Here is a 23,855-nt window from a genome sequence, read left to right as displayed (position 1 = left end):
CTCAGATAAGATGAAGGAGGTGGAATGTAGTAGATCTGATGTCTCTGTCGGATGTCAAACCACTTTTATTATTATTGTCTGTAAATGACTTCCAAGGAAAATTTGTTCCATACTAATACAAAGTTAGCAGAGATAAAGCTTAAAAAAAATTGGACATTTAACAAACTAATTTTCTCTATTGCTATATGTTGCAAGTAAAGTTTTGATTTATTTTCAATAAAGAAGGAAAATTAATTTTAGTAGGCAATTCAGTAGTAGTCTTCCCTGCTAATATGCCATGCTTTAATTAAATGCCTGACATTATCTCCTCATGTATGTTGAATTAGTGTAGGCCACTGAGAAATCAGGAAATTCAGAATGTATAATTTGTTTCTGCATCGTTAACCCCACCTTGCCCATCCTATGCTTTTACTAATATAATCAATAGAGTTCAAGAAATGTATAATTTCTGAAGGAATTGTTGCTTGTCATCTTTTGTCTACTTACTAAGACAAATCGCACATTGATTTCATGGCATGTCATTTTCATACCATGCAATGCCTATTATTTCTCGCTTTCTTTCCCAAAAGAGACTATTTTTTGTTTACTTGGTAATATCTCTGTGTTACTAGCCTAGATAAGGAGTTTGTTTTAGTTAAATCTTAAGGATATCCAAGTGTCCTCTTTTAAACTTGGAGTTTTACAGTATGCTATGGGATGGTGGGGGCGGAGGGGAAGTGGAGTTCATTAACTTCTAATGGAATTATCAACCCCCTGATTCAACTAGCAGTGAATTAGCCTCTCTAACAGGATGATTTCAAGGAAACATACATAAAGATCTTGGAACAGTGTTGATAAGTACTGAAGGCTATTCCATACAGTAAGCCTCATTAAACACTTTATATCTCCCTGTATGACTTTGAATGTATTTTTTCCAAAGTAAGCTTACTTTTATTTGGTTGCTAGACAAAAGTATTTTTGTTTGTTTGGTGTAATTAAATCACATTTAAAGAGAAGCACTTCTACTTTTAATAATCACTTGTCTCTTCCTGTAATAATCAAAATGATTGAGAGGAATTCAAGAATATTTTTGTGTGTGTGTGTGAATTAGAAGGAATTGATGAAACCCAGAAATACTAGGACAAATTCTGTTATGGATTTTGGAGACTATTTAAATAAGCTAATAAAATATCAATTTCTGTGCTGCACATGAAATAACATTAAATAGTAATACTACTCTGGAATTTAATATATTTTCTAGCATATGTTAATTTGAAATATGTATAATATGAACCTTATTAAGAATCTGTTACCCATTTTTTATGTGAGTGAGATTATTGTGATTTTTTGATTTAATCATTTGTGCCGTTGGCTTCATTTCAGGAGGAAAAAAGGGAGCACTCCAGAGAATGCTGGATTGTTCCCTCGGCTGCTTACACTGTGCTAATGAGGTGTCTTCGGGAAGGGGTAAGGCTCTTTCATTGTCCTCAATAGAATTTCTCTACTGTAATAACCCTTTAGGCATTATGTGAGGATTGTAGCCTGCAGCACTGCAGTACCTTGTCAACCAAGTATTGCTCTTGAATTTAAATAATCATGATAAGACCATGACCTAAGCAGGAGATTAATGCAAAAATATGGTGTTGTTCTCTGTACATTCAACATTTAGGTATTGCTGCTTGGTTTTTGGAAATAAGATAGTAAATATAAATTACTGTTAATAAATGTGGAATTTATTAATGCTATGGCTTTCTTTTGAGAGATGTTCTGACAGTTTGCACTCTCCTCTTGCAATTCGATTTTTGTACGGTGTATATTTGAACAAGATTTACTTACTATTTTGAAGTGACTGATGTACAGTTTTTGAAAACTGCATTGTTATCCTACTGGGTTGTTAGCATTCTTTTGAGGCCAAAAAGTAGTATTTAGTTTTATTCTCATACATGCGCTATGCTGTATTCTTCATTTTTCTTGGTGATTGCTTCGCTGTGTTAAAAGAAGGGAAGAAAAACATGCATATAGGTTCAATTTGTAAAATGAAAAAGAATTGAGTAGAGGGTTGGCTTACTGTTTATATGAGACCACTTGACTTCATTTTTGCCCGAGGCAAAGCTCAAGACAGAAAATATGTCGGAGGTTGCTGGAGGGGGGAAAGCAAGAGAAATACCTTTTTTCTTCCTTTTTTGAGATCTTTATTGCTACAAATTGTGATTAATATAGGAAGAGTCTAGATGCATTTTAACATCTTCAAACCTTCAGGTGATCAAGAACACACAACTCTGTTTGTATTGTGGATTATTTCCAGCTCATAAATTAGAGGAAGATGTCATTCTAAGGCACAGTAGTGAGAAGCTATTTAATTCTAAATGTAGTAATGCAAGGCTTACTATTTCTGAATATTCAGCGTAGAGAAACTAAATCAAGACATCCATAAGACACTAATTTATTCCTATAGAATAAAATCACTTCTTAGTCCTGGAACAGGTCAAAATAGAAATATATTTCCCAATTTAATTAAGTGTAAATTTAAAGTTATGTCTAGGCTAACCAAGCACACCTGTGCATTTCTACACTGTGAAGATACTCAAGGTTTGTAATGGAGTTTAAGTACTCGTGCTTCTTTGTGCGAGTATAGTGTAAATGTACTAATACAAATTGCTTTGTCTCAGTTGTTATCAGCCTCAACTTTCTAGAACAGCACCATTTGAAGAATCAAAAATAGCCATGAATATGTATATTTCACAACATATGGAAATGGAGATAGAAACTTACCACACACAACTTCTTTTGCTACTTTCTTCTTCCACTCTTGTAGCAATCCTCCTCTTATACTCCATAATTTACCAGCCACCCGTCTTTCTTGGAAAATGATATTGCAGCATCTAAAACTAGACAGTTAAAATCGTATTATTGTTAGACATCTGTTTGCAAGATATTACTTTTTTTCCTTAAGGAAATAATAATCAGATATAAAATAAGTTCTTGTGCCAGATATTTTACATGTGGGGTTTTGGGGTTTTTTTGGTTGGTTTTTTTTTTTTTTTTCTTTTAATGAGTCAACTTTGCATTGCTCTGGTAGCAGGCACAGAGCTACGTTGTCTGGGCAGTGAGTGGCTCACAATGTCTACTGACTGATATGCAGGTGTGGTAGGCAAGTGTATATCAATGATACTTTCTCCCGCTGTCCTGCTGCAAAATAGGAGATGATAGAAATAGTTAAAATGAACAATCTGGATTTTTTTAAGTTCTGACTTAAAACTAAAATGAGGTTCTGTGTAAATTTTATTGCTTGCACTAGTGAAGCACTGGATATGAAAATCCTGAAAATATAATATAAATTTGCCTTCACTGTGCTTAATGTTCTTTGACTGCAGCGTAAGATCTTAGCTGCCATATTTCTTTATTTTACATTTGTAGCCTGTAATCTGCTATTTATTCAATAAATTCTCCTGATTTAGCTATTTATTACATGTAAGTAAGCTTCACATTCTTACATTAGTAATTAAGAAATTATAATTAAATTTAATTAAATCATAAATTTATTTTAAATGTTCTAAGCTTATTTAATGAAATGTTACTTTAGTATGTTTTCTGGAGTGAATATTTGTATATGGTCTCAGTATTTATGAAAATGGCAAGCTAACTTTTTGTAAAAAATTCTGAATTACCGGAGTGTGTTAAGTATATGCATTATAAATAATTACTTGTAGTTTTTATTGACAGTTAAGAAGCTTTTTTTGGTGTATTTAATAAGATTTAAAGAAAATAAAACAAATTTATGTCATTCAGTACGATTATTTATATAGTTTTGAGTTTTGTAAGGTAAATTTGCTGTTCTTCAGTTTCGTTATGAACTACTCTGAAGTGTACTTGGATCTCTGCAGTTTTATAAGATTTGTCGTTATCAGAGCGGAATTGCCCCCTGAAACAGAACTGTGGAGCAGAAAGGAGTTTAAAATGTGTGTGTGTCCCTTTTATTTGCCTATAAAGGAACAAAATGTTCAGAAAATGCAGGTAGTGTCATTTCCACATACCTTCTGTGCCTGAAAATCTAACAGTGACAAAAGCATATGTATAAGTGAAAGGAGTTTTAGCACGGTGTAGTAGAAGATTGGGAAAGTCTTTTATCTGTAGGGGGTCACAAAATCAGATTTCTTGCACTTGAGGTAGAAGTTGATTTTCAACTAAGGCAAAGAACAGGCATGTTCAATGATGTGTCAAAATAAGGAAACTGGTACACTCCTAAGTAAATGACAAGCCCAATTTGACGTGTTTAGTAGCGGTATAATGTTGCAGTCTGTCAGAACCCATGTAGTAAATATTCCAATTTTTTTTTTTTTCCAACAATTGTGTCCAACAGTGACACAAAAATGCCTGTTCCAGGCATCTGTATTTGTGTCTAAGTTCAACTTCTAAATATTTGCGTGCAGTCTCTAAGATAGCAGGGTCCTGATTTCTACAGCGAAAGTGCTTAGTTCTTACACTTCCTATGTTGTGCAGTCATGAAAGATACTTTTCGTTTCAGAAAGTTATTTAATATTAAGTACCTAATGCTAATGTGGCTACCCTTTTCCTTTCCTCCATTTAACTTAGTTTATTCAAAACTCCTTTGCTAAAGTTACCCTTGTGTACTTCACCTCAAATGTATCAGGCTGTCTCTTGCTCGAATCGCCTCATTGACTCTGCATATATTTTTTTTGCTTTTCATTATCACATTTAAGGTTCAACCTAATCTTAACTAAGTGAAATCTCAGCTTTAGTTTCTGCTTTACATTTGCCCCTCTTCACACTTATGTTCCAGTCAATCCTCTCACCTTTCTGCTTCCACTGTTTTCTGCCTTATGTTTGCCCCTCCCTTCCTTCACATCCTCCTTTTAAACTTTTTTTTTTTTCCTCATAGTCATCTTGTAACTAATCATCCTTCTCATATCCAAACTACTTTTTGATGTCTCATAATTTTTGTTGTCCGATTTAGTCGAGATTATGTTGCTTTGATGAGGTCCTTCACTGAAACTAGACAGCGGAGTCCGAAACTGTGTGCAAACCTCCTTTTAAGTATTCCTGTGTGAAAGCAGAGAGGAACCACTGAAAAAGCTTTCAGGTGCTTGGTATCTGTCCATTTTTGCTTACAAATGGCGTGTAAATATAAGGTACATGATTATATGCAATTTTAGTAGTAACTTCATAGAACCTGGAAAAAAATAGGTAGGCAATACACTTGCATGGATAAATTATACATGCAGCTGTAGCTTATTAGCTGTATATGGCTTTTAGAATGTGTGTAATCCTCTCATTTTAAAGCACGGCATGTGGCAAACGTATTTGAATCAGAAATAGTGAATGAAGTTACAAAGGATAATGTTCTTTCTCTTGTATGTGCAAGGTACTGCATAAGCAATATTTTTAATAAATAGGAGCTTGCCAGGAAGCTATATAATACACATTTCCCTCTTTCATATGGACTTCTTCCTTTATGAGGGAGCAAGATAAAAGTCTGAGAGTTTTGGTTCTGAACTGGTGAAGAAATTTAATAATAAAGGATAACTTAAAAAAAATTTGCCAATATATAATATAGGGCAGTATGTTTTATAATGTATATTCTTAGCCAGAGCAGTTCCTTTACAGTGAATTTGGAGGGGAGAGGAGAATAAAATCATAACTATTTCCTCAGAAAGGGTAGGACAGCCTGTAGTATAGAAGTATAGTCTGAATCATATATATTCTCACTTTTATTTCTTCTTTATGTATCAGTTTTCTAGTTTACTGTCAAAATTGCCTATAGCGTAAAAGTGATAGTCTGAATCATACACGTTACCACTTCAATTTCTTCTTTAGACATCAGTTTTTTAGTTTATTGACAGAATTGCCTATATTGTAAAGTAATAGTCTGAATCATATACATTATCACTTTAATTTCTTCTTTAGATATCAGTTCTCTAGTTTACTGCAGAATTTTTTATTTTTTCCACAAAAGGTATTTAAAATTTTTATTTCTACATGTTCATCCTTCTCTGTGAAGGCTTTATATTGCAAATTGTTGCCAAATTAAGATTTAATTCTTATAATTATGAATGCTTAGGATAATACAGCTTTACTTCATTAATTTATGTTTGTAGTTTCTTTTTAATTTGTCTTCTTAGATTAAAGGAAGAAGTGTATGGAAGTTGATTTAGAATAATGATGGAATACAGTGTTACTTCCTGAGTCTTCCAGCTTTCCCAATGTTTCTTTATCAGTATTATGCTTTTACTCAAGTGTATGTATCTATACACAGTATAATATAAAAAAAGATCGTAAAATATTTTATCGTAACCTTTAAATGAAATGATACTATTTTTAGGTAGTATGTTGGTTAGCGTGGTGACACGCTAACGGTTAGTGTGGTGACATGTGGTGACAGTATCTTAAGTGCCTCCAAAACTTCCAGTGCATTGTTAAGTTTTTAACAATCAATAAAGATATCCAGTAGGTTCAGTTACTCCCAAAAATGAAGTTAGGTTCTTTGATGACTTTGATTTGCTTTTTGCTTTCACCCCCCCCCCCCCCCCCCCCCCCAACTGGAATAGACAGACTTGATTAAAAGAAGTTCTCTTTTAGCAGTTTACATCTATTTACCCTTTTGGTGTTTGCTTTCTCACTCAGGGCTCATTTTCATTAAGCGTCCATGACTCTAACTGGAAGCAGATACATCTGCAAGTGTTAAACATGACTGAAAAATAGGAGCTTTATCTTTAAGTGCATTTTATAAAACTAGTTGAAATCTAAACCCAGTGAAAGTAGAGTATGTGCTTTTTTTTGATACAGTTCTATTCATAGATTCAGATCTGATGCAGTTTGTGACATGGACAGAGGTTAACTGTTACATAGAACTGCTTTACTCATATCTTGAAGATCTATTTCTGTTCACTAACATAGCTTATGTCCTGGTGACATCACAGGATGACTCCTTTAGTTAAGAGGCCAAGTATTAGTTTAGGTCAGGCTTCCCTTCCAGAGAGCTAATTAAGCAGAAAATGGCACAATTAGATGGTGTTCAGGAATAGATCCCAGAGGAGCTGGGATAGTCCATCTCAGGTGGCAGCAAATGGAATTACTCTGACAGCCTCACTGAGTTTTTAGAGCACTGTGACGATACATGACCTTCCTCCAGACAAAGTACCAGGACTCTCTGGCACAGGGCGTAACCCGTCTCAGCTGTGGCTGAAAGGAAATAAAACACATCCTCAGGACCAAATTTTTTGAAGAAAAGCTGTAATTTCATCTGGAAATCTGTTAACATTCATAATGACTATTATCTGCTGCATAATGCTTTGATTATGATTTATTAATGGGATTATAGTGCATTTATTAAGCATTTCTGCCTGCTTAAAGTAGGAGTAGAGTCCCAATTGACATTCCTAGTAATCACGCCATAGAGTGATTTAACTTGACTATTAATATTTCAATTATGGATTTGATTTTAAATGCATATAGTCAGTTTGATAAATCCATGTGTTTTTACCTTAACTGTAAAAAAAACAACAACCCAACAGCCAAAACCCCCTGAAATTCAGAAGTATAATTAACAGAAAAAGATTAAAAATTGACATTATTTATAAAAAGTTTTGAGAAACTTAATTTTGATGAACATCTATGTGTATTTGTGTATTTAGGTCTTTAATACATTGAAATGATACAATATATTGCAGAAATAAAAACTGTAAAACAAGAGAAGCCTAAATCCTCTTTGATTTCATGGCTGCAAGTCAGGAGGAAGACCGCAGAAATCAGTAGAGTTTTGTAAAATAGTGTAACTGGTTTAGATGGGAATTGGCTTTGGTATTTCTTTTAAGTATTTTGAGTAGAGCTGCAGTTCTTTGGGAGAACAGGAAGGATTAGCATGAAAATGATAAACACAGCTTTTTTTTTTTTTTTTTTTTTTAACAGTGTTATACTAGAGTTTCCAAATATTTCTACATCAGTGTCTCTATTTTAGAATACCTGTCAGTAGAAGGAAGAGTGGATATTGAATATATTTTTAATGAAGTATAAGTTCTCCCCTTCTGGAAGGCTTTTGTACAGCTTTCTGAAAGGTTTCATTATCATTGCTCACAGTTGTTGGTGGTTCTGATTGTGAAGATAAATGTCAGAAATCCAAAGGTTAGTAGGATAATGTGGAGATTAGTTTAAGAAAGAAATCAATTAGATATTATGATGAATTATTTGTGAAGCCAGGCTATGAGACTTGACGAATTAAATTGGTTGTCCTTCTTATATTAAAATTCACTCTTGCTGAACTCAAGAACACCATTTAAGACATTGTTGAAAGACTTCGCTTATTCATAGTTAAAGACTGAGATAAGGTGAGGCATTGCACAGCCAAAAAACCACCAGCAATGAATCTTACAGTTCTGTTAAAGTAAAGACTCTGCTTCTAAATGAAAGCAGAGTGAAAAAAAAAAAGATATACTAAAGAAAGGTGAGGGAAAGAAGAGAAAGAGAGAGAAAGTACAGACTCTGCTTTCAAGTGATCTGTATTAAGTTAAGCTTCCACTGCAGTCAGTTTTCTTGAGAAAGAACTGCTGCCATGTGATGTTCGTGATGTGCTGATGGCTCGTGATTATTCCGACATGATGTTTTTTATTCCATGGAGACACTATACTATGAATAGTCTTATGTAGATATTAAAGCTACGTGTACAGTGGCTTTCCACAAACAATTTTGCAGATAAAATGATTGGATTAGTATTAAAGATACGAAGGAGTCAGAATCCCTTACAGAAATTTGGGAACTGATGTAGTACATGAGACTCAATGGTTTATCTTAAACATTGGTCAGGATTGTCTGTTTCAGAAGAGGAAGAGAAGGGAGTTATGGAATAACTTGACTTGCAAGAAGGCTTTTTCTTTATCCCACAGAGTTGCTGGCTTTCTGAATAAAAAGAGTTTAATAATTTCATTTTTCCTAATGTAACTGTATGTCTCATAATCTTGCTATTCAGAGCCTGTTGTAGTAATGAGTTTTGATACACAGACATTCATTTATAAAGCACTGGTCAGGGGACACCTCTAACATAACAAAACCTTTTCTTTTTTTAGTGACTACATTTAATTGGAGCGATCATTTGGAAGTGGAAGATTTTGTATTAAATTATGCTTGTATTAAATTGTCTTTGCAGTAGAAGAGAAAGGGGAGGGAAGTGTGATCTGTAAACATAACTTTGTCACAAGTTGAGGTTTCCTATGAAATGACTTTGGCAAGTATCAAAATTAAGAAACCACTTTATGACAATATACAGGGAATAAAACATGGACATAGGCAGTATTTTAAAAATAAATTAGAAACATTTCCATATGAGTTTTCCTTTCCTCTCCATCCCATAGGAAGACCGGGCAGTGAACCATATGGCAGCAAAGATCATTGAAAATGTTTGCACTACTCTCTCTTGCCATGCACAAGGATTTATTACAGGAGAAATTGGACCTGTCTTGTGGTACCTTTTCACACATTCTACACTGGATTCTTTGAAGATTACTGCTGTTTCGGTAAGGAATTTCTTTTTGTGATACAGAAATGTTCTGGGGTTTATTTCAAAAAGCATTCTGAATTGAAACTGAAATGTTTTTGAGCATGTTTTCTGTGTGTATGTGTGTTTATATTTCAGATTACATTAAAATACATGTACAAATTTTCTGAAATTGAAATATGTATGTATTACAATCCAGTGCTTATGAAGAATTCTTGCCATTCATCATTTTCTGGAACACGTATTTTCTTATGCTGGTGATCATGAGTTATGTTTCAAAAGTTAAATCTTTCAAAGAATAGATTGAATTCTTGAAAAATTGAAATTTCTTTTTTTGTATTATTTTTTTTACATTGAAAGTGTTTAATGTTTTTATCACAGACTTGCTTAAAAGACATATTTGAAATTATCATGTTACTTTTCATAAAATTGTCAGGACTAGTCTTTGCCCAGAATTTGTAAGTTAATATAGGGTGATAATAAGACAACCAGAGCTATGACATGCAAGAAACAGATGTGGAACAAAAAGATTTGTGAGGTAGAAAATACTTATCAGTGCAGTGAGTTTAACCATATCTTTGGTTGACAAAACAAAAGCCTTACCCACCAATACAGGTAATATTTTAGAACTGAACAATAGGTTGACTTATTTTGAATGAAGTGTGATAACTGGATGCTCATTTCCGGAGTAGAGCTCAGGTTCACTAATGAGTTTACTGTTGGCTTGCCAGATGGAAAATGGTAATGTTTCTGCTGCAGCGGTATGCACTTAGACGCATCTCGCATTGAGGTGGTAGTAGAGAGAGAATTAAAAATATATCTGAAGTGTGACTGAAGAGATAAGTGGTAAAATAATTTTATAATTTTTAAAAAGATATGTATTTATTAAAGATTTACCTGAATGTGTAGTTTTGTCAGAGTCATGTCTGGGAAATAAAATGCTCAAATACTGGGAAAATATGTTGACCTATTAGAACAGTAAACTTGTTTAGTAAAATATATGTTACAGTAGCCTTTGTTCTGTGGCATCTGAAATTCTTTGTACAAACTTAGTCTTAGAACTGGTATGTATAGAGGATTTTCCCCTCCACTGTTTTGGGGATTGTGTCCTTTATCAGAAGTCTGAGATTTCATTATTTTATACTGCACATGAAGTGAATTGGACAAGGAAGCTTCTAAAGTAGGATACACTAAGGTGGTACTCTAATCCTTTTGCTGCTTTGTAGTGAAACACTAGAGGGTGAACTTATTTGTTGGATTTATTATTCAATGACTGATATAAATCATGGTTATGTATTAATGCTGCTGGGGTATTTGGGTATATAATCTTAACTTTAGAAAAAAATAACCAATCAGTATTGAAATCTAGCACAGGCAGACCTCTTACCAAGTGAAGTTTATAGAGATTTCAGTAACATACTAATCTTTAAAGTAAAATACTAATGTATTCTCCAGCTATATTGCACTGTACAATTTATATGTTCATTAAATTGTTGCTATGGATATGTAGGCATTTTTATTCTGCATGACCACATAAATTGAGATCATCAGTGTCCTATTGTATTTTATTATGCAGTCATTCCTGCCTTGTTTGAATGTATCCTGAAGAATTTATTCTTGACTGACATCTATATTCACATGTAAAAATACATTTCTGTTAAGAAATACATGTGTCATATCCTTACCTAGAGCTAGCAGGCTGTCTGCAAAGTATATCAGCAGTAAGGCACTGTGGAATTTTACTTATGATTATTTCAATCAATAATAAAAATATATCAAGAAGATTCTCTGTCTTCAGTCTCTGGAGTGAAAAAACGACACTTTACCTTGTCCTTCCTGTCAGAGGTGGCAAACAGGGACTGTGTCTCAGTATTTTTGCTCACTTTGGAGTCCAACATGCCTCAGGTAAATATCACAGATTTTGCCTGTAGGAAAGCTATATCTTTTTATCATTTTACTAGACTCGGAGAAGAAATAATTCTGTGAGATGTCAAAGTGACATTCTGACAAGCTTGGCAGCAGGAATAGCGTTTTCTTTCCAGTATACTGAAAGTTTTTTAATTTTCTTAAAAAAATAATTTTTAGTTTCATTTCTAAGAGATGGATTTTTGTGCTGGAGGAGGAGTAACAAAACATAAGCTACTTAAGTGGGAACTAATTTGGGAAAGCTCAACACAGTCTTTTGGGGGTTTGTTTTTGGGTTTGTTTTTTTTGTAAATAATTGGTGCTGAATAGCTTCTTTCAGAGACTTGGGTATTAGAGATACATTAATGCATTAATTCTCAAGCTTGAGAGAGTCATGGAGTACATCCTGGAAGGGTGAATGTTATCCAGCCACTGTATGGCATGTAAGACCAGAAGGCAATGGATAGGGCATAGATGATCATAGAATATCTTAAGTTGCAAGGGACCAATAAGGATCATGATGCTCATGGTTGGAGCTGCTGGGAGAAAAGGTGCTGGTTAAGGCTGTGCAGAGAGCAAGGACAGAGAAACCAATTCCAGGAGAGGCTCTGCCAATGCCTTACCCTCACTGGGATCATTTCCTGTTCCAAGACTGCTGCTGAGAGATGATGGTGTGAGCTGTACTCTTACCTCTCCTCATTGGTTCCCAATTCCTGCTCCACCACCGTGTGACCTACCTCCATCTGCTCTCTCCAGATACTGGATCTCCTGAAGTGATTTAGGATACTTTGTCTTCTATCCCCCATTAAACTCTATCTTCTGTTTTTCTGCTGAAGTGTTGGTTTCACTCATACAGCAGAGTTCTCTGTGACATACAAGCTAATGGGAGTTTAAAGCGTCTTCCCTTGGCTGTTGGTGGGCTGGAGCTTTCCTGCTGTCTCCAAAACCGCAATGTGATCCTGGAAGACAGCCATGTCTTTCTTACCAGTTTTGCCTGGAGGTCATCTGATGGCCTGTGGCAATGGTCACCCAAAGCTAAGGCATTGGCAAGTCTGCATACATCACGTTAGCACGCCGAGGTAGCTCCATGTCGCTTTGACACAGTCTGTCTCTAGGTCCCAGCGGTTCGCTGGTAATATCACCCTTGAGGATATGTTTAGTGAATGCGCATACCTCCTGCTCACTCATTTTGAGAACTCAGATGAGAAGTGAAGGGCTGGATTGTATTATTGGGGAAATCCTTGCTACATCCTTGCGCTACTAAGAAACAGAGATTGAGTATCTGCGTTTTAAAAGGGGGGCATGAGGGAGGGGGAAGAAGAAAAATAAAAGGCTGCAATTGATACGGCTCCTGGACCAGAAAGGACAAGGCAGAACAGGAGCAGAGTAGATGAACAGCATCGATAAAACATCTGTTTAAAAATCATAAGTTCTTGATTTATTGTCTTTTATGCCTGCCTTTTTTTTTTTTTTTTTTTTTTTTTTTTTTTTGTAATAGCGTGTTTCGAGTAATGTTTCTAAGGGCACTGGTAAACCGGAAAGTTTCTGAGGTTCTTACATGGAAAGCTTTTCTCTGATGCTACTATTCTGTGGGTGTAATTGACTATAGTTTCTCTTAAATGAGACCTCGCTATTGAATGTACACCAAGTAAGCAGCAATTTCTAAATATAGCTGTTCTGAAAAGAACAAAGCCTACTTTTCACAGAATAAAGTTGCCTTCAAAGTTTTCCCCTTAAACCAAATCAGATTTTCATATGAATCAAATAATTGACATAATCTGTTTTCCTATCCTAAAATTACATTCAAGGCAAAGAAAATGAGATTTTAAATGTCTAAAGAGTCTTATCTCCTTTATCTGGAGAGAACAAAGTCGGTTACAGTATCTTGAATGTTGCATTTCCAGAGGTACCAAAAGGAAAAGCTATGTTGACTTAGAGATGAATCCACCCTGGAAGTCATTTGTTAATCTTTGTTATGAAATAGCTAAGTTAGTATACACTGAACAGATTCGTGCTCATTTCACTAGAGTACAGTCAGTGTCTGCATTTTCTGTTGGAATTGGTTTAATCGCTGGTATTTGTAAATCAACCATTTGGAGAATAGTTTGCATGTTTACTATAGTAAACACTGTCCTTAACAAGTATCTAGATCTAAAGTAGTATCTAGATCTAAAGATAGACTTTAGATAGTGAACTACTACATAACAGGTTATGGTTTCCATGAGCAGAGAAAGACAAGAAAGACGTCCACCTTTACGGGAGACCAAAATTTCTGTGGTGTGTGCCATCTCTGTATTTTCTGATGACTGTCCTCCTTTCTGGTACATTGCTATCTGATGCTACCTACATTCTATACTGATAAAAGACTCAAGCATGGACTACGCTGCACCATAATTATTGTTCTCTAGAGAGAAAGAGTAATGTGTCTCTGTTCGATGTTAATGTTGGTGTACCAAATATTTCAGTTTCAGCTGTATGGAGTGTATAGCAATACATTTAGAAGAATTCCATGTCTCTAAAAACAAGCAGCCTTTACTCCTAATATTTGTTGTATGAATGAAACTGTATGAATTCTCTATATTCCTAAACTATTGGAAAAATCACCACCTGGTTTTATTCTCCATTATTTTTCTTGAGCTAATAATCCCGTTAAATAAAAATGTCTTTTTTTTTTTTCCATTTTCGTAGGCTTTATGCAGAATTACTCGTTACTCGCCCAGTGCTTTCCAGAGTGTCATTGAAAAAGTGGGATTAACAGCTGTACTAAATTCCTTGGCAAATGGAATATGCAAAACTCAGCAGTACATGCTCACCATGTTTTCAGCCATGTTGTCATGTGGGATTCATCTACAGAGGCTGATTCAAGAAAAGGTTTGATTTCAGATTAGTATTATTTACTGTCATGGAATTTCACTAGTGGAAAGTTAAAGTTGTCTCTAGGAGTGTTTTTGTGTTTTCAAAATGCTGAACTCAGTGACACCTACGCATCTGAATAGCAGGAAACGAGGAATGTGTTTATTTTATATTTTTATTTGCTTAAAATCTAAACAACGAGGTGTATAGTTTTTCTTTCTCACAGATCTTCAAGAGCGGGTACTAATGGGTATATAAATTGCTACTGCAGCTAGAATTCAGTCAATTCAGAAAACTCTAGCTTGACTGTAACTGATAATGGCCCTAAGGAAAAACAATAAGGAATGCACGAGGACAACTGTTTGACATAGCTCTCTTAGATATTTAAAAGAGAAATTAACAAGTGTCCTGATTGAATCTAAAGCTGTACTTTATGCTCTCTTTAAAGGACCTTAGGCCATGTGGAATATCTTGCAGGGTATTAGCATTTTAATAACCTAAGGTTTTCTTTTTAGTGTCACTGAATAAAACTACTGATTCAATTTATGTCTAATATTATTTTTGGAAGAGATGATTAAAAGCTTTCTATTTTGATCACCAAATTATTTTGTGTTTAGAGAAATAGTGTTTATTTTTTTGGCAGTAAGTCTGCACATTTCATAAACAAAAGTAATCTCCCTCTGCTTGGAAAGAATAAAAATCACAAAGAAAATAGGAACTCTAGCTCGTGTTTTCATCAAATACTCTCTTATAATATATGCTGTAACCTGACAGTCATCTTGACTATAACAAGCTATTAGGCTTTAGTCAAGAGAGATTAATTTGGTTTCTATACATACTGTCTAACAATGTTTAAATTAAAAAATAATCTACTGTTTTCCACCTATCCCTTCTTGCAGCCTGAAATCGCCCACTTTTCCTAAAAGTCATTTCTGTTCCATGTCAAAATTGCCAGTGTGTTTTTGTAAACGCATGTTAGCTGTCCTTAAGCTTTCCACAGATTCCACTATAACAGCACTAACAGGTGGCAAATTGTCCTCTAATGTTGCACTTTCTAATAGTGCACGTTACTGAGTTGGTGGCTACAGCATAATGTTTCTGGGAAGAATTTCTTGTTTATAGACTTACATTGCTAAAAAGACTCCCTTTCTGATACTGCAGTTCTTACGAACTATTTTAATCAATTTTTTGACATTATAAAAATAATCAACTCTGAAGTTCTCCAACTAGTTATAGGAAAATAGAAAGTATTTTGTTGTTATGCGGTACAGCAATGGCTGACACTTTGTGGGTTTAAAATTGCTGCTTAATCATTAATGAATTGTCATAGGTGTTTTGAGAGCAAGTGTTGCAATTTTGCTGATTAGAAACTTTAAATATAGGCAAATATAGACATTCTTTTACCAGCACATATCAAACTAATGATAAAAGTGGGAATATTACCCAAAGCCATAACTGAAAAAACATTGCACTTTAAAAACTGGCATATAGGGTCTAGTTCTACTGCATGTGTCCACATTTGGTAACTGTATCTGCCTTACAGCTTGGATAAATCTGTATCTCATAGAATGTCTATTTTGCTCAAATTAGATAGTAGGATTTTGGAAGCTGAAACTAGACTTCTATTTTTCTTGAATAAGATCTAAAAATGTAATCCTGCTCCTGAATTGAACTGCCAGGTACTGTCATATTACGTGGAATAATAATACTTTATTGTTGAAAACTGAATTTAATAATCAATGCCCTTTTCAATGTTACATGAGCATGACATCTTCATGAGAGAAGGGAAAAAAAACAACCAAGTGTGTAGTGTTGGCCTACAAAAGTTTTTGCCTTCCATAGAATTCTTGTATACTATAGCTTAATACGTAAATGGACCTCAATGCTATACAGAAGGTAGTGACAAGGTTGTGACTCTCTTTTAATACAGCTGCAAACCAACATATTAAAAGATGCTTAAAGATATAAATTCCAGATGGAGATCATTTAGCTTTGTATATGTTATCTTGAAACTCCCTTAGCTTACATGACTTAAGGCTGCCTTTGTTTTCTACTCCCTTCAAGAACAGTGATAAAACCTGTTAGTAAGTAAAAGCCAGAGAATACAAAGGAGAAATGCAGTTCTGTGGTCATCTTCTCTAGTATAAATCGTCAGAGCGCTACAATAGCTAGAAGGGACTGGTTTTTGTCCCTGTCTGATGCAGAGCCTTTCTATTTTAGTCTCTTGTCTTGGAAACAAAAAAAAGCCGAAATGATGTTTTTAAAATAAAGTGTGGAAAAGAACTCAAAATCAAAAATCTTTGACGCACTATAGCAGTAGACAAAAAACAAAACCACTGCTAATTACTTTCAGCTGGCTGTTAAGATTCTCTTTTGAATGAGTGGAAACCAGTCACATAACTCTGAATGCAGTTAGGTTCTTCTGGAGGCCAGATAATGGGGATGGGTTTTTTTATTTGGGTTTTTCTTTTTCTCAAGCACTGGTAAGTAAAATGATTCAAATAGTTACAGCAATATGTTGTCACAACTGCATTGTTTCTTCGCTTCCCTGCACCATTGGCCATAGCCTCTTTTTACCTTGGTCATTTCCAATTATGGCACTGAAAAAAAACATTATAAATGCATTATAAACGTTGTCCTCATATTTCAGTTACTCTTTTCAATTCTTTGTCTTGTACCTGAATGTGGACAAGTAGCTACCTCAGATGTTGATGTTTTTGTTGTTATCAGTATGAATTAATAAAAGGATCTAAATGTCTTTAACAAAATCTTTGTAAGTCTTAAGTTACACTGTTATGGAGGCATTTGCAATGCATAGAAAGGAAGTTTGAAAATACGTAACAACACAAGAAATGATTGCTATTGAAACTTCAGTTCTTGTATAGTGAAATAGTGGTCTAAAGGTTTTCCCCTTGTGTACCCAATTTGAAAATATCATTGCTTTTTGAGATTTGTTTTAAACTTGCTTTGCAGTATTACTAAGAGTATCCAATATAAAATCATGATCTTGTTCCAGTCGACAATGTGTTCACTTGCTATGAAAAGAGTGTCCTTACCCTGCAGAGTCTCCATGGATACATCAAACAGTTGCAGGGGAGGAAAGAACAGTGTAACGGTGAAACAACTAATAATTAATGTATTAGATGGTATTTCAGCAATTTTTGGCTTTGGACTCAATGATCTTAAAGGTTTTTTCTGACCTACATGATTCTATGATTCTATATTGAGCTCTGTAGGTCAGCAAAGATGTGCTTCAGATTTTCTTTGGGTAAACTGTTGCTGTTTTGCAATCCTCAGATCAGCCAGAAAAGCAAATTCCAAAATGTCACATTTATTTCTTAAGCCAGATGATTAGAAAATTCCAGATAAGTTTGATGCAGCTGATTCTAATTGAGAATGTTGCCTTAACCCATGGTAACCCCCACATGTAACACTGAAATATTCTGCTTTCCAGAGCATGAGGACTAAAAATAGTCAAATGTGCATTGGCTTGTAGTTGCATATGTCTTTGTTATGGTGTCCCTGTGCTTGGTCTATCAAGTCCATTCATGTTAGCAGACAGTGTTGCGTTCTGTATACTCTTTCTTAACATAAAAACTTTTTTGGTTGTTTTGAGTAATTTTGTAAAAAAAACCCAACCAAAACAAAAGAAAAAAAACAAACAAAAAGAAACAAAACCAGAAAAACCACAAACAAAACACCAAACCCCCAAAAAACAACCAACCAAAAAACCCACAAAAAAAACCCCAAAAACCGACAAAACCCCACTTTAGTAAAATTTCAACCTTTGCTTTTAGTAGTCTGTAATTTAAGAACTTTACTGCTGTAGATTCATACTGGAGGAGCTACAAATCATGCTCCATGAGCTGTTGAAGTGTTTAAAGCGTGAAAATTTACACACTTTATGCTTATTAACCACAAGATTGAGGAACTCTTCGGTTTATGAATTAAATTACAGAAATACAACAAAACACTTCTCGAGTAATTTTTTTGTTTGTTTTTCTGGAATTTCTGTAGCTACTGTCTATGCTGACGGCTTTTGAAAACATTGTTAAAATGGTATCAGAGTAAAATCTGATGCTTTCTTGACCGTCTCTTACACTCTTGTTCTTTTTCCAGCCTCTATAAAGAGATATAGTTAAATGTTGCAAAGATCTTCTCTAACAAATTACATTTCAGTTTTATGACAATTAAGTTGCCTTTCAGTTATTGTGTCAGCAAAGGAGGGAATTTGAATAATACTGGGTATGTCACACAGCAGGATTTTAAACTTTGTACACAACATGCAGGCATACGCTACATCCCTCTATTCTGTAGTGTCCCTCCCTTGAGAATTCAGCTCAAATGGTTGAAGGTAGTTTCCGTTGATGAGACCATTTGCACCCAGTCTAATTCTTGGATAGAGCTGATTGACTCAGTTTGTAAATTCAGGCTCAGTTTTTAGTTCTGGGTTGGCTTTTTTTTTTGGGGGGGGGGAGGGGTTTGGTTTTGTTTGTTTTTTGAGAGAGATTTGAAGTAGGGTTTGTGTTTTCAGAACAAGGCATTCTGATCAAAAGCTGATCCAAAACTACTGTTGCTGCTGCCAGCAAGGCCATCCTTGAAGACAGATTTTTTTTTATTTTTTTTTTTTAAACCAAATAGCGTAATTGGTCTTCATAGAAGAGTACAGATGAGTAGCAGGTATATTAATTCCTCAGAGGTGCAGGATACTCTGTGGCTTTTTCTTTTTCTTTTTTCTTCTTTGGTTCATCAGGAGTTACAATATATTGTTGGACAGAGCATAAATGATCCTTATCTTACGCTCTTTACAACTCATAATACCTAAATCTGTTATCCTCAATATGAGAGTTCTTTTTTCCTTCCACTGAATCTCAGTTTTATTCCCTTGGAAGCTGAGGCAGTACTCATGAATCTCACATCTTTCCACATGTCAGGCCACATTCCAGAAAATAGAGAAGAAAATTATTTCAATATAGAGGGCAAAATAGAGAGAGAGAGAAAAAAAGAAGAAAGCTGTGATTTCATAATCCAAGCAGCTAACCATTGTTAAACTTTTGAAGAGAAATGTTTTGTGGTTATTCTTTTTCTCACTATCCTTGTTAAACTTTTAAAATTATTCTTTCATTTGGATTTTTCATTTGGAAGGAGTTAGCAAGGATCTTAGCATCTTATACATTGAGTTTATCATAGGAAGGGAAAACAGATTATGAAAGTCATGGCTCCTTAATGCTTGCGGTATATCCTTTTTCTTTCTTTCAAAGTCCTAATTTGGGTTGTTCCTTGAAAAGGTGTTCTTCACTTCATGAAGCCAAAATAAAGTTTGGTTAGATAAGTACAATCAAAGAAGGTAGAAACAGTTTTGCTGCCTATTTGGAGCATCTGTTGTATAATTTAGGGTCTGATGTAGACATGGCTGTATCCAACAAAGGTGTTATTTTTAATCTTCCTGCATATATGGGAATTAGTAGGTAACCATTTAATCATACTTGTGCTGAAATATTTATGTATTCTGAAAATCCTTCTGTCTTTTAAAATAATTAAAATAAGCTATGTTTATCCTTAAAGTAAGACATTTTAAAATTTAAGTTCTATGATATTTCAAAGTTTGTTTTGTACCATTTTGGACATAGTACATTGGATAGTGTTTACTTGTTGCAGCTCTTGAAAAGATGTACAAAGCAGCTTTGCACTGGGCCAGTCTGTCTTGGATAGAATTTATTTAGTAGTGTTTTATAGATGTTTTTTTTTCTGTGAGTGACATGGAAAGTACCTTGCTAATACAGAATGCACATGAAAATGAGCAAATTTTAAACGTATACAGTGTTAAAATACAGTGCAAGTAAGCTTTTTCTGTAAAATAATATTAAATAATATTAATGTGTTTGTGTTTATTTCCACCAAGGATTTTGTGACTACAGTTACTCGTTTACTTGAAAGTCCTTCAACTTTTATTCGAGCAAAGGCCTTTCTGGTCCTGCTACAAGTTTTAATTAATAACAGGGAGATGTTGCTACTCAGTTGCCAAGCAAGGTAAGGTGATAATGGAAGATAATCAGAGATGTAGTGTTTATTTTTGAAGTTGTACCTCAAGTACTTTAAAATGTGTGGTATTTTTGAGCCAGTGTTTTAGGAATGAACTATTTTCAGTGTAATATGAATCCTTTTATTCATGAGAATATCAAGAAAAAAGCGTTCTCTCTTGTCTGGGGTCATCAGGTAATGATTACTCACAAGGGAGAGACTGTCCTTTAAAGTAACTTGGGGTCCCAGTGACCATTAGCAGGAGCAGATTTGGCTTTGGGTCGGGCAAAACAAATACTGCAACAGTGAATTGTTGCTATGGTGGGAAAGCAACATAAAAAGGTCTGTCATTTACCTTCCTCATCTTGGGGTGTGGTACAATCCATAGTCTTTTCAGTATAGCCACATTCAAGATAAAATAATATTTCTTGCCTATACGTGGTGATGCAGTGATTTATATAATGATCACTGAATTCCTGTGAGTTTTAAATGAAATATGTTATTTGTTTCTATGTTTTAAAATACTTTTCAAGGAATGACTGATCTAAAATTATATTTGACTGACAGTGGAATAGTTACTTGAATTTTTGTGTCTTCTGATGGCACAAAAATGTTCCCATATCAGACAAGAGGAAATTCGGCTCTGTTAGAAAGTGGAAGAAATTTTATTTGAGATTTATATCTTCTACTGTTCATTATGAAGAACAGCAACGTGTAGTGTAAACCCAGTTTTTATGATATTGGAGTAAAGCAGGTTTGGAACTGAAAGTGAAAAAGATAAGGCTTGTGGGTAGCTGTAAATCTAACTACGTTTGCAGCAAATAAACCTTTGTATCTTATATTCATGTTTGTGAAGAATTAAGACATATACATTGGACCTAAAGGGATGGATTGGAAGCAACAGATGAGTTATACTATGAAGCCATTGTGAGAGGACATCTTGTGGGGTCCTTCATTATATGCTCCTCCACTCACCTACAAATCTGTCGATACCTCAATTTTTGTAGATCATAGAGAATAAGTACTGAATCCAAGTTTCTTTTTCATGGGTATCTTTTTATACTTCCAGAAATGTTTTATCAGGTGATGTGTTCTAGTTAGTGCAAAGTGTCTCTATTGATTTGTAAGTGACTTTTTGAATGGTTACATTTTTAATGACTGCTGCTATTCATATGGTTGTTATAGCACGTAGGACAGAGCTGTGTGTTTGGAGAGATGTCTGACAGAAGTCCTGTACTGACAGTTACTATTTGTTTATTTATACCTAAGATCTTATGTGAAGGAGAAGAACTTTAATAATTTTTATCAGCCATTTGATCTCTTTATTTATAATGCTTTCCAATCAGCAGCCTTTCTGAAGAGAATGTGTTGTGAATTTGGGATGTTTCTTTGTATTGCGAATTTTGGCTTTATCCTGCTGTTGTCCAGAGCTGATTAGGGGTTAATACATAATATAACACATTAGGTAAAATAATAGGCAAAGCTTATAGCAGCTTTATTGAATTGATAAACTGTTTTTCTTGATTTATGTTTTCTTTATAATTGTTCTTCAGTGAACACTGTATCTCTTAGGCAGGATAGGTTATCTAGACTAAAACTGTTCTCTTGCATCCAGAAAGTAAGATGGCTACAGCAGGACGAGAGAGGAGAAATGACCCGTTATATGTGGAGACAGCTACTTTCACAATATCTTGAACTCTGGAGGAATTTTATTAAGCCCAGTAGAGATATTCTTTGACTTCTACTGTTGAGTTCCTATTGGAGTGTTTTAGTTAAATGTCTCCAGTTCTGTGACAGAAAAGTTACTTCAAAATTAAGACTCATAAATTTAAAATTGCTAGTACAGTAATCAGTAATCAGTTTGATATACACAAATTCTCTTTATGAATGTGTTAGATTTGAGAAATATAAAGAATACGTAGTAAAATGTACATAATTTCTACTTATTGGTTTGTCTTTAGCAGTTGCAGCTTATTCCTGTAACAGGATTTATATTGCTTTAGATAATAAAATCTGTTTATGATAATCAATATAAGGCAATTTTTCAGTGTGCCATCAGTTAAAGGATGTGATGCAGATGATAAAATAGTCAGTAATAACTGTTTCATGGCAACATTGCATATATCTCTACAGCTTCAAGTTAAATGTTCAGCCTGGCATTGGAAAAGTCTTCTGTTTAGTTTAGTTATAAAAATTATACGTACCTTTGCAGAGATTTTTGTGTTTGTTTTTTTTTTTTTTTTTTTTTTTAAAAACCAAACCCAAACAAATTCTATGATTTTGGCATAGCGTATTTTTAAATTATGACATTAGTTGTAGTGGGACTGTGTAATTCAAGAGCTTGACAATGGATGTCACCGAGGAAATTCCACTAGGACTTTACAAAATACTTTGAGGTTTCAAGATCTATGGATGAAATGCATTTATATATGTATGTAAATATGTATATATGTAAAATGTAATTTTGAAGTGAATTTTTTTTCACTCAACATTGATCCATTCGCCTGTTACTCTTTTTTTCTAGCTGTCTCATTGTAGTTCATTACATACCTTTTGTTATTCCACGTGTGATACAGGTAGAGAAGATATGAGACTTTTTAGGCTGAAATAGCACTTGTTTGCTTACAATGTGCAAATTCATTTCTTTTGCTAATCACCCTGAGTTTTCTAGTCTCCTTGTTTTCTCCATGAGTTGCAAAGGCAGGCCACCTGTTAATGAGGAGAGGGATACAATCTGAAGTTTTGTTGAGACTTATAATTTCACCCTTTTCTGAACTAGTAGTAATTTCCAGTTCGTCTCACTGAATTGTTCTTTCTTGTTCTAAATAGTTTCAGAAAATTTCATAGAGTGAACTGCCCTGGAGATTGAACTAAGGATAAATTCCCTAAGGAATTTATTTAGACCTTTTTTTTCTGCTGTCTGCAGAGGTGGATACTTGTGGAAAGATAAGGTAGCGTTCCTGACAGACTTTCACAGTTTGCAAAAGCCTAACTATGCACAAAAGCATAACTTTAGAGCAAAATCTTTCTCTCTTATGTGTCCACCTCCTATATTTTTAAATTTTTCAGATCTTGTATATGCTCTCAAAGGAAAAACTTTGCCTGGAGAGCTCTGACAATCTCACATCTAGCATAGCCTGTTGGCCTCTTGTGTCTAAGATTCACCTAGAAAAATAGTCAGAAAAAGAATGGAGAAGTCTGGTGAGCAGTCAAATGGGAAAACATGGACATGGAAAGTGGGAGAAAACAGTTACGCAAGTCAGTGATTTCAAGAAAAAACCCAGCAAGCTGGTATCAAACTTAAAAAAAAAACAAAAAGCGTAGAAGGGGAGAAATAGGGATTGACCCTTCTTACTAGAATGATCTGCCATCCAGTGTTGTATCTCTGTAAAATAAACAATATATCTATATTAAATATCCCTTAAAAATATTCATCCTTTTCTGTTAGCAGCTGTTGACTAGAAAAGGTTCCTTGAATTGCTGGGCTAAATGGACTATTTATGGCCTCAGAGCATGCAAGACATTCTTTAGTTTTTTGGAGGTCTGTCATTCTCTGTGAACTTAGGGAATTGAAGGGAGAATTAGGGAGAAG

General features: G+C 34.5%; 1 protein-coding gene across 7 annotated transcripts in view; it reads left to right on the top strand.

Annotated features, from left to right (window-relative positions):
* The window catches only part of ULK4 (unc-51 like kinase 4), a 246,624-nt gene that overhangs the window by 50,396 nt on the left and 172,373 nt on the right, over positions 1-23,855 (top strand). For all 7 annotated transcript variants that reach the window (XR_010069883.1, XM_063325376.1, XM_063325375.1 and 4 more), the window contains 4 exons: positions 1,363-1,446; positions 9,342-9,503; positions 14,078-14,260; positions 20,145-20,272. Coding sequence is in view for 6 of the 7 variants with exons in the window: in XM_063325376.1 (XP_063181446.1) it covers positions 1,363-1,446; positions 9,342-9,503; positions 14,078-14,260; positions 20,145-20,272 (557 nt within the window). In the remaining variant the exon portion in view is untranslated. The remainder of the gene's footprint in view (positions 1-1,362; positions 1,447-9,341; positions 9,504-14,077; positions 14,261-20,144; positions 20,273-23,855) is intronic.

Source organism: Chroicocephalus ridibundus, chromosome 2 (genome assembly GCF_963924245.1).
Source record: "Chroicocephalus ridibundus chromosome 2, bChrRid1.1, whole genome shotgun sequence".
NCBI lineage: Eukaryota > Metazoa > Chordata > Aves > Charadriiformes > Laridae > Chroicocephalus > Chroicocephalus ridibundus.
This window is presented reverse-complemented; position numbering and strand designations above follow the sequence as displayed.